Source organism: Acanthaster planci, linkage group LG01, assembly GCF_054643075.1.
Source record: "Acanthaster planci isolate LZ-2023a linkage group LG01, COTS_SCS, whole genome shotgun sequence".
Classification (NCBI taxonomy): Eukaryota; Metazoa; Echinodermata; class Asteroidea; order Valvatida; family Acanthasteridae; genus Acanthaster; species Acanthaster planci.
In genome coordinates this window covers 2,153,278-2,167,862 of record NC_141777.1, presented here as the reverse complement: position 1 = coordinate 2,167,862, position 14,585 = coordinate 2,153,278, and the positions used below count along the sequence as shown (strand labels likewise).

Here is a 14,585-nt window from a genome sequence, read left to right as displayed (position 1 = left end):
TGTGCACATGTGACGTGTAATCAATCAGCTGTCTCGTACGCCCCCCCCCCCCCTGAAAGATCATTGTTTCTTGATAATCATGGACATTTGATACTATAGTACAGCGATTGCCTTTGCACAGATTTGTGGTCGTGGATCGTTTGGCTGCCAACGTTGTCAGTTCACTAGTCACGTCAGTGGAAAATAATCCGCCCGTTCCATGCTGCTAGCTGCTCGACAGGTGGCTGAATAAATGAATGTAACGTACAAGCTGGAGCGGGCCTGCAGCCTTAGCCTAAAATAAACACCACCATCCCCGCATTACGTACCCTCCATGCTCGCATATGGACAACATGTTACACTTGGAGGAGTTAGAAGAATCTGACGCCACTGAAGATGAGTTTTATTTGGAACTAGGCCAGCATGACGATCGTGAAAAGCTCGTAAGTTATTTATTTGAAGACCGTGACTATGAAAAGAGCCTACGACCGACCATGGACCGACATCACTTGACACCCGGTCAATACCTGTCTGTCTGTGCACAAATCCTGCTGTCATGACTGACAATTTTTAAGTAAGCCTTTTCTCTAAAAGTATTATTGGGGCTGGAGAAGAGTTCCACATACGGATGCCAAAAATTATTCCCTACAGTGACCTATTAACTGTCAAAAAGCAAAAACATGTTCAGTAAAGCTCAATTCAGGAGGGGAAAACCAAGCTGTTTACGTAGGAAATGCTTAGAATTTCCACACCAGTCTCAGGGGGGGTGTAAATTTGGGGACCCTGTTCCTATAATAAAATTTAGAAGGGAGAGCTATGTACATTTTAACTTTTGAATTGACCTTGGTAGATGACAGTGACATCATGCTCAATAACTGTAGGGGTAGGGTTGATGTTTTCAAAAAAGGGCAGGGTTTCGAGTTTGGAGGGAAATATGAGGGGAAACTGAGTGTTTTAATACATGACACGTGGTGGATTCCAATTTGCATGCTGGCTTATCAGTAAGAAAGTTACATTTTTTCACAATTCACGATTTGAAATTTCCGAAAAGTAGGGTCAATTCAGTAAAGAGAGTGTTGCCTTTGTTTTTCGGGGAGACTTACCAGTTTTGTGAGATTAAAATGACAAAAAAAGGGGGGTCCCCAAGTATACAATCCCCTCATAGGGTTTGTGCTCAGGGTGTCAAGTGGCGTGCATATATATGGAATGCCTCGATAGGTTCCGTGCTAAATTTGACTTTTGGGACATCACTTTCTGATGGCTTTGCACCTTTGCAGGAGAAAATGGTGATATCCATAAGTGGAACTCTTACCAAGAAACATGAAACAGGACCATTGGTACATGCACTACAACTTTTTTCTTTTTGTTTTTACTTTTATGCCGAGGTAGAAATAATAATCTTTCTGAAGGCTGCCAAGTTTGTATAATTTCCTCTCAATGCATTAGGAGCACCTTGCTTAGTGACTTGGCTAATAATCTGATATGTGCCCCTCTACGTCAGTTTTTGAGTGAGCTGAAGGACCACTTTGCTGGCTAGGTTGTTCTTTTTTTAACCCCAATGCCATAACCTTATCTCAGTGATTATTATTTGTTATGTTCTCTTTCTTGCCTTGCTTTTCTGTTTGGGTTTTGGCAGACATCTGCCTTTTGGCGACAGGTTAATTGTAAACTTTAATGTTCTCCTGGGCGGCCCGCTGTGTTTTGTGTTTGTCTTGTATGTGGAATTGCCCAAATAAATATTAGGCCCTATTATTTTTATTAAGTTTTACTGAAAAATTTCGGGAAAATCTTCGGGAAATCAGTTCAAATATATTTCGATCATCATGTTACTGTTTCCACAAATGGACAAGCGTGTCAACAATTGCCTTTTTGGTGAAATAAAAAAACATGTTTCTTGTCCCCACCGACTTCCTTTTTGGAGGCGGCCTGGATTTTTTTTTTTTTTGAAAAATGCAGTAAAAAAATCCACAAATTTATCGGAAAATAAACATTTGCGAAATAAGTGAGTCAAAGTTTTCAGTATAGCTCTGTCGGTCACTTTGTACACCATATAAATCGATGCGCGATCGCAAAACACGTCTTCGTTAGAAGGCGAGTTTATCGGAATCTGTGTGCAGATACTGTATGTACATGTACTTTGTAGCCAGCATGTGACCAGTGTGGGACTTAAGGGCATTTCGAAATGAATGCGTGAGGCTTGGTTTTTTGGTTTCGCTGGTTCCAATCAGAGCCTCACATGCAGTTCGGAATGCTGCATCAAATGGCTGGAATCAGCGAAGCCAACGACTAAGCCTAACCACTCGTTTCGAAAATGCCCTGAGCTCAGGCTCGAGCACGTGTTTAAAGAATTCGCTTGCGCGGCCATAGTCTGGTTCCTGATCCCATTTTCATCAATGCATTTGGACTTAGAAAATTGCAGGGGAGGGGGCGGGAAACAGTCTAGCAAGGCCGATGTTTTCCGTCAGTCGTGCATGCCTGCATGCTCATAATAAGCCTGAATCTTGTTTGGTTTGGTTTCATCAAAGCGCAAGTCAACAAACTTTTGTCAAACGGTGATGGATACATTGTATGTCACAAGTCCAAAAGGTAAAGTCTTTGTAGCAGAAAAAATAAAGACTTGCAAGAATAAATCGACAAAATGTAAAGAAAAAAATTTGCCTCAAATATTTTAATCAATCTTCATATGTTTATGGAAAAACAAACACATTTTGATTCATAGCTTGGCATGTACGCTTGTAGTTTTTCTACAAGCTGATTAAGATCACTGGAACAACCCACCTTCCTCTAGTATGCAAACATTACACTTGTATATATTGTCCTCGATTTTTAACTTTTAGCCTGTTATTTCATAAGAAATGATTCAAGGCAGCAAGATGGCTGACTTGAATCATTTTACAGTAGTTATGTAACATTAAAACGTAAACAAAGACAATGAGGTATAACTTTATAAGCCAATTTCAATATGTGCATGTATTTAACTACTTTTTAAAAAAATGCAAGAAAATTCATTTGCATTTTGTTGAGGGAGTGTGAGTCAAAGAAAATGGAATGTGAACTGGGAATAAGGTTGATGAGATGATGGGAAGGAGGGGGCCTTGAAGGACCCATCATTGATGCAGGGCGTCCTGCGAGTTGCTTGTTTCTGGATGGCCCAATGGAAGGAGAAAGGTTTCTTGGTAAGGTTTTTTTGGGTGGACAGTTAATCGATGGTGGGAAATTATTGTAAAAATTTATTTGGGGAGTTAAAATCAATCTATTAGTGGTGGTAGATTCTCATCAGTTCCAAGCCAACAACTGGAGTGAGGTTTGGGGCCCTGCCTGCCTCTCATCATATAATTCCTCTGTAATGTAACATTCTCTTGTCCTTTCTTAACCCTAACCCTCCTCAATCCTTCACCTGTTGGAGGATTGAGGAAGGTTAGGGTTAAGGTTTTATCAAGCTATGTGTATATTGCGTGTGCATTTTTGATGAACCATTTGTTCTGGTCACCAGAAGGAATTTAAATGAATACATTTGGTGTTATCTCTTTTTCTGAATGGCAGTTGGATAAGGAAGATGATGGAAGCAAAGTGAAGCTACAGCGACAGATCTCTCTGGTGAGCGGCGTAGCAATCAATGTGGGAACTATCATTGGTTCGGGGATCTTCGTGTCCCCAAAAGGTAACTTGGAAACGAATCTTTTTTACAGATGATGCAAATCTACGTTTGTCGTCCTTCACCTTTCCTGTAATGAGTTGCATCCCTTACAGGATCTCAGAGGGATATGTTGTTACCTTTTTTCTCCCTTGCCTCCTTGCAGGTGTTCTGTTGGGAGTAAGCTCAGTTGGAATGACCTTGGTGGTATGGGTCCTAGCTGGCATCATCTCTCTCCTGGGAGCTCTTTGCTTTGCCGAGCTGGGCACCATGCTGCCTTCCTCAGGCGGCTTTTATTTCTACCTGCGGGCCATCTACGGCGAGTTTGTGGCCTTCTTGTATCTCTGGGTCTCACTGGTCATGCAGGCACCGGCCTCCTGTGCAGTGGTGGCCATCACCTTTGGCCGCTACGCTGTCCAGCCGTTCTTTCCTTCGGCCGACTGTGGACCGCCCATGGCTGCCATTCAGCTCCTGGCTGTGAACTCTATACGTGAGTATAATGGGCTGAATAACAGGGCAGTCACCGTGAAACCAATTAAGGTCGCGTAATTGGAATAAGTAAGATTTGAAACCTCCTGTGTCTATGTCTCCTAACAGTGCTGTGCGGTTTCGTCAACATCTTCAGTGTTCGCCTAACAACCACTGTGCAGAATGTCTTCACTGTATTCAAGATATTGGCATTGACCATCATCATTGTTATGGGTTGTGTCCAATTCTTCAAAGGTGGGTTACAAAAACATCAACTCCTGCGTCAAGTAGAAGCTGAAGCTCTAACTCTCTCGCTCCTTTACAATCCAACAAACCTGATTGGTTTTGAAGGGTCAGTTAGTGTAAGGTTGTTTGGAAGTTCAACCATTTGGCTTATTGTCAGTGGATTTTGAATGACCATTATTCTATTTGTGGACATAGTGATCTTTTTCACTAGGGATGTCCTCTTTGTAAAACACACAATTGTCTTCAACTGACTTCAAGGATGGATAGAACTTGGCCAGGTTTCTGTCTTATGTTGCATACGTAATGAATGATTGACTTTTAATGTTTTCAACAGGGGAAACGGGCAGTTTTGAAAACTCTTTTAAAGGGACAACATATGCTGGTCTTGGTAACGCCCTGTATTCGGGGTTGTTCTCATATGCTGGCTGGTAAGTTAACAAATTTAAACTGCACTGAAATATTTTTCAGACTGTCATCAGGCAAATTTAACAGTAAATTCAAAGTCCGAATTTAAAAGCACTGGATGTCACATGTTTATAATTGACCAGCTTGGAATGGTTGTAAGACTGTGTGTTGCTTTTGATATGTGCATACATAAAACAGTTCAAGTTTTGTTTCATTTTTATATTTTTTAATATGGAATCAGAAGATTGACCTCATTTTCTAAAATCTTGTCATTCAATGTCATTGTTCAATATTCAACTGAACCTTATTCATTTGAAACTGAGATTTTTACTACTTTCTGTCATCTGAATGTATTCATATTCTGTATTCCTCAGGTACAACTTGAACTACGTTGTTGAGGAACTTAAAAATCCTTACAAGTAAGTTTGACATTCCTCCAAGCTGTCTTCTGAGGACGTGAATAGGCCTTGATGCGCACAGTTTTGGTAAAGTGATGCCCAGTGAGCTGATTGTCACACTTGTCAGCCGTACTGGAAGTCATGAAGAGAATGAATGTATGGTGTGGTTTTTGCTTCAGACACTTAACCAGCACAATTCTCCCAGAATGCATTGTAACATTTTCATGGCCTATTTGTGTAACCTTTGTCTGGCATCCCTGTAAATAATACTGGCTAAAAGTAGTTACATCATCAGTGGCGGAATGGTTTTAAAAGTTGGGGGGGAGAGCAAGCCCCAGCCGTTAGACTGAAAAGAGTACAATTATGAATTTGTAATTTACCTCCAACGGCTGGTAGGTCTATAAAGTGGGGGGAGAGCAAGCCCCAGCCGTTAGACTGAAAAGAGTACAATTATGAATTTGTAATTTACCTCCAACGGCTGGTAGGTCTATAAAGTGGGGGGAGGGGCAAGCCCCAGCCATTAGACTGAAAAGAGTATAATTATGAATTTGTAATTTACCTCCAACGGCTGGTAGGTCTATAAGTGGGGGGAGGGGCAAGCCCCAGCCGTTAGACTGAAAAGAGTACAATTATGAATTTGTAATTTACCTCCAACGGCTGGTAGGTCTATAAAGTGGGGGGAGGGGCAAGCCCCAGCCATTAGACTGAAAAGAGTACAATTATGAATTTGTAATTTACCTCCAACGGCTGGTAGGTCTATAAAGTGGGGGGAGGGGCAAGCCCCAGCCATTAGACTGAAAAGAGTATAATTATGAATTTGTAATTTACCTCCAACGGCTGGTAGGTCTATAAAGTGGGGGGAGGGGCAAGCCCCAGCCATTAGACTGAAAAGAGTACAATTATGAATTTGTAATTTACCTCCAACGGCTGGTAGGTCTATAAAGTGGGGGGAGGAGCAAGCCCCAGCCATTAGACTGAAAAGAGTACAATTATGAATTTGTAATTTACCTCCAACGGCTGGTAGGTCTATAAAGTGGGGGGAGGGGCAAGCCCCAGCCGTTAGACTGAAAAGAGTACAATTATGAATTTGTAATTTAACTCCAACGGCTGGTAGGTCTATAAAGTGGGGGGAGGGGCAAAATAACTACCTTTTCAAAGGAGGGGGGTGATTCCCCCCCCCCCCCGGTTCTGCCAATGGTAAGTTACATTTGTCAGCGACAACATCTTTTTCCAAAAAAAGGTGTCCTAGGTGACTGAGGTAAGAGATAAGATCAAACATACTCGTTCGGTGGCTGTGGGAACAACACCAGTAATGTTATGAGTTATTGAAAGGGAGCGAAAGCATTGCAGGAGTATGTAGAGGTCTGCTCAAGGAAGTCCAAATTTTCTTGCAAAAGTCTTCCCCACAGTTGGCTCCACAAGTGTGGATCCACAAACATGAATACGCAGTTGAGACAGAGGGATATTTCATACTCACTTGATGTTTATCAAACCTCAGGAATCTACCCCGTGCCATCTACATCACCATGTCCATTGTGACAGTCTTCTATGTATTTGCCAATGTTGCGTACTTCACTGCCATGTCACCCCAGGAACTGCTGGCCTCCGAGGCCGTTGCCGTGGTGAGGCACTTAATCAGTTAAACTGAAAACTGCGTCAGAATTGCATTCACGTTGAAAAAAAGTATTAATCGCTGGAACCATACAAATTTGAAATCAGTTCCTGACAAATTATTCAGACAAGATCCCTCCATTGGAATCCCAGAGCAAATGCCAATAGACCTGAAATTCACGAGGAGGTCACTTTGATCTTGTTTTCTGAATCTTTTTCATGAATTTTATTTGTTGAATGAGATGGTACCAGACTATTTGATTAGCATGTGTTCCAAGCCTCCCTTTCAGATTTTTTTCCAAATGTGGTTTAATTATTGTATGTCAAATCACAAGTTTGAAATTGCATTTAAGTACTTGTTTGGCTTGAAATTTTATTTGATTTGATTGCTTCCATATCTACTTTTAACTGCCCAGAATATAAAGTTGACCATGCTTTTAAATTAACATGGCTGACTCGTGAATGGAATGGATTTCCTTGGTTCAACCCAGGGAGTTACTGCACCATGGCAAGGTTCACTCACTATGTGTCTTCACCCTCTTCCCTCCCCATTCCCCTTCCCCAGCCATCACCATTTTTGTTATTTTTTTTTGATTCAGACATTTGGTCTCAAGTTGCTTGGGGTCGTTGCATGGTGTATGCCGATTTTCGTCGCCATGTCCACATTTGGTTCAAACAATGGCAGTGTACTTGCCATATCGAGGTAACTATCGATGGAAAATTTCATAATTGCATATTTTTGTAGATTCTCCATTTCTTCTATTAATTGATGTTATATGAATTCATTTTGCACTGTGAGTACTTCTACAATCTTAACGACTCTCGTGCGTAGTTTTGTCACCTGTTGTTCTTTCATTTGAAGGAGCATATTTACATTACATTATTGTACTTGATGCCTTACTAAGCTTGATATGTTTAAGAAAATGGACACTAAACGCAAACCCCTTTAATATAAATATTTTGACATTTCTGATCAGTCTGAATCGTGCAGTTGGTTTTCCAAAGACAGACAAAGTACAGGTAGCTCGGTTGACCTCAGACTCACATGAGTGCTTTTAATATTTACATGTCAACCGATGCACATTTACACGGACCATAAGATTTGCATGTATATATAAGAAATGGCATCTGGACTTTCTTTTCTGTGTCCTTGAACCAGCTGAAACCTACTAGATTTAACATATTCTGTCAGATCTGATTGATCAGAGCAAATGGAAAAGGTTCCAGCTGGTTGATTGTGATGGATTTAAGGTTGCTGTAAACATTCATGATGTATTGGTGTATTATTTCATGGAGTGTGCTAATTTTATCCCAGAACGTTCTTTGTCGGAGCTAGAGACAGACAACTACCAACTTTCCTTGCAATGATTGACATTAAGAGAAAGACGCCAATGCCAGCTCTACTTCTTGTGGTATGTGACCTGCAGGATTTATAACATTGGTATTTGTAGTTGAAGATTACTTAAGATCCATCTTTCATGTCTGCATGTCAGTGTTAAATATCTTACTGTTTTGTAAAACAGTGTTGATGTTTTTTAAAAGGTGAATGGTACATTTGAATAGGAATATCCAGACACATTAGTAGTTTCTTAAACTTATTCATTAAAAACACTTCTTTTCTTAAAATCAGCATTTATGTATTTGTTATAAACAGCCTGTGTGAAAAATGTAGTGGTTCACTTAATGCATACCCATGTGTTGACAAACCTCTAGGTTTGGATTTTGAGTTTCATCCATGATATGCTTAAACTGTTGCATTTCCATGGAGCCAGGTCATTCAACAAGAATAAAACAAGCTGTGAATACAAAATGAAACCGATGTACCTATTGGCACCATCAGTCGGATACGCATTGTTGTGTTCACTATTCCTGTTCTCTTTTTTAACGATTGCCCCCCTCCTCGTATTCCCTTTTAGACTTTCCTGGCGTGTGTATACGTGTTTGTGAAGGACATCTACACCTTGATTAACTATTTCAACTTTGCGCTGTGGACATCAAGTGGTGCCCTCTCAGCCGGGCTGGTCTATCTCCGTTGGAAGTACCCACAAAGAAAAAGACCTTACAGGGTAATTGTTTTACCAAATGTGTTGGAAACATTTCTCCGAGGAAGATGTCTCTTCAAGAAAAGAGAATGACCATGTTAACCACTTCCTGCCGGGGCACCCAGTTTCAGACAAAAGAGCTGGTCTGTGTAACAAAAGACTGTACTCGGAGCACAGGACCTGCTGCTGGGAATTGCCATCATCTTTCCACTTCCATTTTTCGAAGGTAATCCGGCGCTGTTTTGAAACAGTATACCACTGTTTTGGGCATAGCGCGCCCGCGGACGAGCACCGCGGACAAAAGTGCTCCAGGGCCCCATTGATGAGCGACACAACGCTGCTGCTCACTAATCCAGCGGCGTATGAAAAGACTCTACTGGCATTCACCGGAACAAAGGAAATTATGCAACACCACACAATTCTGGGCTCTCTTTTACAGGGCTGCAGGCCTGGGCTGAATACTCAGGCGTCAACGAAGGTTGCCTGTCAGATTAGAATAGCCACCAGAGTGTAATTTGTGTGGGTGTAAACATGCAGTAAATGAACACATGAATTTTTAAAGAATTTTGAAAACGGAAAATCTTGAAAAGGTCCTGTCATCTCATCCCGCTCATGAAAAATCCACCCGGCAGGTAGTGGTTAACCAACTTTATTTAATTTAATAGTAAATTTTTGCTTAAATGAACGCATTCTTTCTGAGGTCTTGGTTTTTGAATTTAGAACGTTTTGTTATGTTAAAATCACCATCTGAAATGGAGCCGGCCACCTGCAAAACATTCAGTGGTGTTCAAAACTCGTTTAGCAGAGTGTTTGAGAAACAAAATTGAGGACAGGTCCGTGCGTACCAATGGCGGTTTTGCTAGGTTCTTTTACACTCTAAATATTTATAGAAAGTAAACTCATTCTTTGAGTCTTTGCCGTCAGGGTTGAAATTTTGGAGGTCTTCGATAAAAAAAAAAAGAAAAAGAAAAAAATAGAAAATCATCAAACCGTGCTTTCTGACCCAGGTCTATTGTCTATGTGAATGAATTAATCTATTTTTTTTTTTTCTCAAATTTTGTTTTCTTAATAACAGGTGAATATTTGCCTTGCCATCATCTTCACCTTTGCCTCCATCGCTCTGGTGGTCCTGGGCACCATCTCGGCCCCCATGGACACTCTGATTGGTGTGGCTATCACACTCACCGGCATACCGTTCTACTTCATCTTGGTCCGACCGGCCAAGATACCGACTCTCCTCCACAAACTAGACGGTAGGTGGATGGACTGAACACACCAGTGGCGTTCCCAGAGTTGGGGAGGGGCAAAATTCCCCCCCCCCAAACATGTTGCAATATTTTTACCCCATGAAGTGAAAAGGCTACCACTTTTGAAACAGTACTACAACCTTTGAGGAGGCAATGAGGTTATATGTATGGAAGAAAAACATTTGGACTGTTGTTTTCAGAAAAACCAATCTCATGTTGGCTTCCCTCCGACCTAAACCCTGGATATGGCATAGACTATTTAGATCTCATTCACTCAGATACAGAGACTGAGAGTTGCCAACATTTTGACTTGTCTTTGTAAGGGCTAGTTGGTTTAAAATGTACACCCTCGCATGTTGCACCAAGTTTTTGCATGTACGTAAACGTGAAGTTTGGCTGTTATGTTATGCCACATGTAGCAACCAATTTCCGATGCATTGAGGCTGTTAAACTGGCATACAGTTGGGTTGCCTCTCTAGTAGGCGGAGTTGAGCAGTGTCACAGAAAGCAAAGTCCAAGGTGGAAGTCTGTCAGTAAGGTGGAAGGAGAATACTCAACTTCATCTCTGACGGTCACCGGCCTCATATCTGAATTTTAACCATGGGACTTTGAAATTGTCATCTTAATAACAAGCCATATGGTGCAACCGGAAATCCTTGATATCAATGCACATATCCTAGGATGTCTGTTTAATTTAAGCAGTGTAGGTCTATAATCAGCAGTTGATTTCATGGATGAAGCCTAAGATGTAGACAGAGTGGACTGTTGAAAACCACCTAGTTCCACTACCCAGTTTGTATTAGCCCAGCAAAGCCATGATATGTGCCCCTTCTTTTATTTAGTGCTACTCGGAGATTTTTAAGAGAGGTTGCGCATGGCAGCTATTTTTCTGGTGAGAGCTTTTCTTCCTGTGGGATACATCTGAGTAGACCTTTTGTACTATCCTTCCATAACAAAAGCAGTTACCGGACAGATGGCTGCCATGCACAACACCTGTTGAAAAAAAAAATGGAAAAGTAAGCTTGTTCCGATTTAGAACAATTCGCTTTGTACTCCAGTGCTTTCATTGTTCTTCGGTTTTTTTCTGTAGTTGTTGTTACACACTGGTGCCAGAAATTGTTCTTGGTCACCAATGAAGAGAAGACTGGAACGACCAATGGAGACACCTGAAAGATGGCCAAAGAGGAAAAGGAGATGTGATTGGATGGGACTAAAGTGCAATTTATCAGTCAAGAACTCAGTTAACCTTGAGGAATACCGGATCAACCAATCCACAAAACCATGTTAGGTTGAATCGTGTGTCATTATAACTGTCAGCATTTAGCCTTGGAACTTTATGGAGCAGTTTAACTGTCTTTCTACTAATATCACACAAGCGCACGTGGAACACAGAATAATGCAGCGTGTCTGTGTCCCATACACCACAAGGCCAAAGGCTTGATGCACAATAAAGAAGTTATAAGGTTCTATGTACCCAAAGTGCCACTTTTGAATTTACAGTAAATTTTGCAGTTGTGCATTTGCTTTTAGCATAAAAATGGCACATTGCGTGGAGTTATAACAGTGCATTATGCAATTATGGTTATGTATCACACTGTTTGTTGCCATGGATTGACCGATCAGAATCGAGAATTCAAGTTTGCCTGAAGATAAATGAACATATTGGTGGGAACAGTGTAACGTTTGCTTTCATTTTCAGATGAAAACTTTGAGAGTTATGTTTCTGGTTTTACCTAACCATATAGTTGAACAGGTGAAAAATAGCAGCCTAGCACCATGCATGTGACTTATTTTACCAGCTTGTATTACTAGAGCACCTGTCTGTCAAATCTGCCAAGAGCATTTTAAATTCTGATTAGCACAGAATTTGCAGGCTCCTATCAATACTCGTGAGATCTTCAGTGGTTAATCCTGTGGTGTAAATCATCACAAGTTGGGCTTGATAGTTTTACTATCTTTTGGACTTTCTTGCCTACTTATGTTTTTTTTCTGTTGCTTATAACATTTGTAAAAATAATTTGTATTATTTGATAGCTGCATAAATCTCTGTCATCTGATTGGTGGATCATAGATCTCATGTCATTAAATTTTTTGTTCTATTCAGTAATACCTGTAGAGTGATGTTCTTTATTTTACTTGATTGGTTCCAACCCAATGGGGCTGTGCCAAATATCCAAACAACTGAATATTCGATCGATTGTGGAATATTCAAATATTATTTTTTGAATTTGAATATTTGAATGCAAAATTCATGAAAAGGAAGGAAATTTTCTTTTGTTTTAAATGGGAAATATTGTACTATGGAGGCTTGTTTCAAGCAGATTCAAATAAAAAGCATCAGAAATATTACGATTTAAAAAGTAAAGTAAATTATTCATTAAACAATTTAAAACGAGTAGAAATTTTCTACAGGGCAAGAAGTCTTGCTCATCTCTTAAACCTTGCTAAGTCGTGGCTGGAGATACTCCTAGATATGAGAAGCTATTATATTGATCATAATGTACAATTGTGTGCGTTATTGCAACTGATTTTGTGTATGGTTTGTTCATCAACAATCTGCCTGTTGGTGTGACCGAATATTCGGATATTCGATCAAAGTGAGGGTCAAATATTCAAATAGTGAATTATTCAAATTGACTCAGCCCAGCAACCCATTTTCCTATATCTCATTCCCAGTAAGAAAGAGGAAAATAATGTTGGGAAGGAAACCAGTCTAACATTGCACAGTACTATGTTGTGGGTAGCGTTTCAGACACAAATCAGGCAAAATGCCAGATGTTAACAAGCAAGCGGAACCTATTTGTTCTGAAAGAAGAGGATTTATGCACGTATTGTATAAAACAAGTAATGAATATTTTACATTCTTGCAGTGGTAAGGATAATTTCATGAGGTGACAGCTGAAATGTTCCATACCACTCGGCTTCACCTTGTGGAATCAAACATTTCATCTGTCACCTCATGAAATAATTCTTACCATTGCACCCATAACCATTCCTTATTTGTACACAATTTCATTTTCGGCCGAGTAACATTCCTTGTTTCATTAATAAACAGTCTGTCATAGATTTACAAAGTTTCTGTTGCCCTTTCACTTGGTTTTGCTCAGTGACAATCAGCAGGGACCGTCTCCCTAAAGGAATATCACAGCTGTGTACGAACGCGCCATCTCTTTTAGTCCACCCATGGAAGCCATAAACAGGTGTCATTTACTCGATTGTTTCTTTGCTGGAGGAATTCTTATGGCGTACAAGCATAAAATGAAGAACTTCTTTTTACCTCAAGCCAGAATGAGTGCAAAGTTTCAACACTATAACCCAAGTCCAAACCATTGGTTCTCCAGTCATTACCTGACTTAATCCCAACTCCTATCTATTAATCAGTGGCCTGCAGGAAGAAAAAAAAAAACCACCCAATGCGAGGTGTCAGTGGAAAGCTGTTGTTGTTTTGAAGCCACCCCAAGCAGTGACAAATCCAGAAAGAAGGGAGGTGCCCTTCTATGAAGGGGGGGGGTTCGTAATTCAGAGGGAGGTGAGCCTGAATAAAAGGCTGTGTTTGCGCACTTTACTCCTGTTAACACGAGTAGTATGCGTCCGCATTATACTTCGATACAGGAGTATACTCCCCCTCTAGTGAGAGTGTACTCACAGCCATTAGCACATGCATGCAATGAAAGGGTGCTACAGGAGGGGAAAGATTTTCTGCTATGGTCAGCACAATTTACCCGCAAACTTTTCAGCGACTCTGAAATTGGGTGCAACAGGAAAACCTCAGATGCAAGTCAGTTTTTACTTGTGGCACTTTACAGGTGAAAAGTGCAGATCCACAAATAGATCAATGCTAGTTTTACAAAAATTAGTGAAATGAATTCACCTGAGTGGGTGTAGGAGTGTTAGCAATTTCAATTATATTTGTGACCCGCTCCGACCCTGCTCTTGAAAATGAGTTGCCTGAATCACTATTTGAGTTTTCATTTGTATCAGAAAGAGCAAATTGAGCTTTTTGTTTTGATGTATCACTCAGTTTGGCATCCTGATGAAAGTGGATACTCCATGGTGACAAATGCTGTGGGTTCCTATTGATTTATATTGTGCAAAATTGTTCTAAAGAACTTCTTACTCCAAAGTGGCTCTGGTGACTTGTAACTCATTTTCACAGAGTGGGTCACATAACTTATAGGAGGTCCCCCTTTGTGTACAAAAGAGTGTGTTTTGTGCCTAACATGTCTAATTTCAAATTTCTCATTGGGGGAAAAATGATGTATTTTGCATGTAAATTGTCATATGTATGTAACCACTTTCAAGTCGTGAGAGTGCCCAGATCCGTGTTTAGTGGTTCCGGAATACGGCAATCAAAAAGTGAAAGACCATCTGAAGATGGCAATCTTCCAAAATCTGGCTTAAACCCCAGGCCCCAGTTGCTGTAGCACTGAACCCTCTGCCTTGTCTCAGAGGAACTGAAAAGTAGCTGCACATGAAAATGGAGTGGAGGAAGTAAAAGTCTGCTGGTATAATTTACCAATTTCATTAATCGACCATTTCCATTTGGCCCTTTTCT

The 14,585-nt window shown here is 40.6% G+C and overlaps 1 protein-coding gene across 1 annotated transcript; it reads left to right on the top strand.

The window, feature by feature from the left end:
• LOC110974285 (Y+L amino acid transporter 2-like) lies at nt 1–12,137 on the top strand. Its single transcript, XM_087142707.1, has 12 exons — nt 1–422; nt 3,523–3,640; nt 3,780–4,103; nt 4,211–4,336; nt 4,662–4,755; nt 5,107–5,151; nt 6,629–6,752; nt 7,341–7,444; nt 8,057–8,153; nt 8,658–8,807; nt 9,859–10,036; nt 11,121–12,137. The coding sequence occupies exons 1-12, from the start codon at nt 324–326 to the stop codon at nt 11,198–11,200; spliced, it is 1,539 nt and encodes a 512-aa protein (XP_086998833.1). The 5' UTR covers nt 1–323; the 3' UTR covers nt 11,201–12,137.
• Nucleotides 12,138–14,585: the final 2,448 nt, after the last annotated feature.